Consider the following 2891-nt stretch of genomic DNA (forward strand, 5'->3'; position numbering starts at 1 on the left):
TATATACATATATACACACACATATATATATATATAAACATGTATATACATATACATACTCCTATATACATATATATATATATACATATATATATATACATACATATATATATATATACATATATACACACACATATATATATATATAAACATGTATATACATATACATACATATATAGATATATACATATAAATATATGCTGAATTTTTTTTCTTACAACTTTCACCTTTCAGCCATTTTCATCATCATCCTCATCATCTTTTTTTTCTTTTTTGCTTTAAAATTTTACTAATAACTTCATTTCCGTTTCCATATTTTTTTGTTTTAAAAGTATTTTTCCGGATAATTATATTTTTTTTTAAAGAATTTTTGTTTGTATATTTGTATACTTGTATATTTTGTTTTTATAAATTTCTTGTTTCTCTTTTCTTTTGTTCGTTTTGTTTATTACATATTGATATCATACGTCTACCGGGTTATAATTTTGTATATCGTTTTCAAGTATATGTACACTATAACGTTTTGGTATAACTAAATTTTCTGAATAAACGTCACTGTTTCGCTGGTGGTGGTCACCGCCAACACCAACAGCGTCTTTATTAGGTGGCGACGGCTGCGGCGGCGAATATGTATTTGTATTGTTTCCCTCCAAACCCGATCCCCCCCGACCCGTCCTTGCTCCAGATACCACCCCTGGCCCCGAACCTGCCCCTCCTGTCACTGCCAACGCCGCTGTCGTCGTCGTCGTCGTTGTCCGTGTTGGTGCTTCTGTTGGGGCTGACGATGTTAATGGTTTGTAAAAACGATCGGCGAGAAAGAGGCTGACAATGGAAACGAGGCGCAGGGTAAGGACTAGCACGATGAGGTTGGCAGCTAGTCCTATGTCGTTGTAAATCCAACAGGAAGAATCTCCTTCGCATGTTGACTGCCACACTGAACATGCCCTGTCGATGATTGTTCCAATGAGAAGTGGGCCCGGCAAACTACCAAGCATGCGAACGAGGAAAGCATTAAGTCCTAAAGCAAAAGCTCTTTGGTCTTGATCTGTGCATCTGGAAAACAACAGAAAAATAATGATATGAAAACATGTGCTGGGAGAAGAGCGCTGTGGCTTGCTTGAAGCATTGTGGTACAGAAGTAAAATAACAGATAATGAAAGCGGAGAGATTCTTATAAAGCGAAAAGTGTATGTTAAGCAATCTTTATATTTCGAGCACAAAGTCCCATCATCGGAAGTGAACGGCTTAAAGAAATTTAAGTCTATACAGAAACAGCCAGGCACTGTGCTCGCTTCGTCCGTTTAGAGGTTGTGTTGGCAACGAGCGAATGTAGTAGCAGTAGTGGTAATAACCCCTTCCCACAAATTGGTGCTGCCAGTGGACGTAGAGGTCATAGTGGGGCGGTGGCGGATGGCTAGCTGTATGTTTGCAGCAGTAGTAACGAATGCAAGGAAGCTTACTCAATACATGTAATAGAGTATACTCCATTCGTTGGAAACCGATGACTCTCCGCCAGCGCTACTTGGTGTTCTTGATGTATACGTATTCTTGAACATGAACCACAGAAAAATGAGTAAAACGGAGTTATGATTGAATGTATCATCAATATATCTCGATATAATAGATTCTGGGGATCAATATGATTGATTAAATCGGCTCAAAAGTCGGTACTCCAGCCTGGGCGCAGTCTAATATTCTTTCAATATTTTACTGGTGTCAGTAAAATACTGAAAGAATATTGTTATACTTTGCGTGGGTCTCTGACCAAATAAAACACACACTGCTTATATTCCACCTCAGCTTAAATGAGTTAATTAGTCAATTAATGAATTACCCTTCCATGTGGTGCTTCAGCATGGCAAAACTGTCTACTAACGAGACCAGACAATAAATAAAGACTTAAATAAATAAAAATAAGAACAAAAAATATACTGTCGGTGCAGGCGGGGCTACGAGGTTAACAAGGTTGCTTTCTGATCATAGGGTCTTGGGTTCAGTCCCATTGCACAGCTTTTCTGCTATAGTCCTGGAGCGTGCAAATATTTGAGAGGAAATTGGGCATACACACACACACACACACACACACACACATACATACATACATACATACATGTAAGCATGTATGTATGCATGTATATATGTATATATATATATATATATATATATATATATATATATATATATATCTTGACAACATGATAACCTGTGTTTGTTTGTTTACGCCTTCTGATAGAATAAGAACCAAGCTTAAAAAATAAGTATTAGTGTTGCTCTAGTCAATTGAAACCCTTCAAAGAGATGCCCCAGCATGGCCGCAGTCGAAGTAAAAGAAAACAAAGCAAACAAAAAAAAATCCAACTTGGTACCTACCTGAGAACCATTGATACTAATGGAGTCTGTGCTATAAAACTAAAGAATACATTAAGAAAGACAGCTGGTAGGAAGAAATATATCTGCGTGCAGTCATGCACGCAAGTGTTTCGTGACACGGTCTGTGGTTCTACTGTCGGCTTTTGCTGAAAGTTTACTGCGTTTTCAACACACATGCAGTTCATGTAAAACTGAAAATAAACATATAAAAGAAAAACTTAGTAAACAGCATAGAGAGAAACACATGCAGACATACAGACAGATATGATACGCAGAAAGACCGTCCGTAATACACACACACACACTCACACGCGCACATTACATTCCGCATATCCTCATATAGATATATGTAAATATATATATATATTTCTAGATGGTGAGATAGGTGAATAGATTCCTGGATATATATATATATATATATATATATATATATATATATATATATGCATAATATATCCTTTAATTTCGATTATGTGAAACGTTTTTGAGTTTGCTCATAAAAATCTCCTATCCTTATTGTT

At 36.3% G+C, this 2891-nt stretch overlaps 1 protein-coding gene across 1 annotated transcript in view; it reads right to left on the bottom strand.

Moving 5' to 3' along the window:
- Positions 1-347: 347 nt before the first annotated feature.
- The window catches only part of LOC106879810 (solute carrier organic anion transporter family member 4A1), a 60782-nt gene continuing 58238 nt past the window's right edge, over positions 348-2891 (bottom strand). The window contains exons 9-10 of the mRNA XM_052976503.1: positions 2371-2561; positions 348-1053 (exon numbers count right to left, since the gene is read on the bottom strand). Of these exons, the coding sequence (XP_052832463.1) occupies positions 462-1053; positions 2371-2561 (783 nt within the window). The 3' untranslated portion in view covers positions 348-461. The remainder of the gene's footprint in view (positions 1054-2370; positions 2562-2891) is intronic.

The sequence above is a fragment of the Octopus bimaculoides genome, chromosome 24, assembly GCF_001194135.2.
Source record: "Octopus bimaculoides isolate UCB-OBI-ISO-001 chromosome 24, ASM119413v2, whole genome shotgun sequence".
NCBI lineage: Eukaryota > Metazoa > Mollusca > Cephalopoda > Octopoda > Octopodidae > Octopus > Octopus bimaculoides.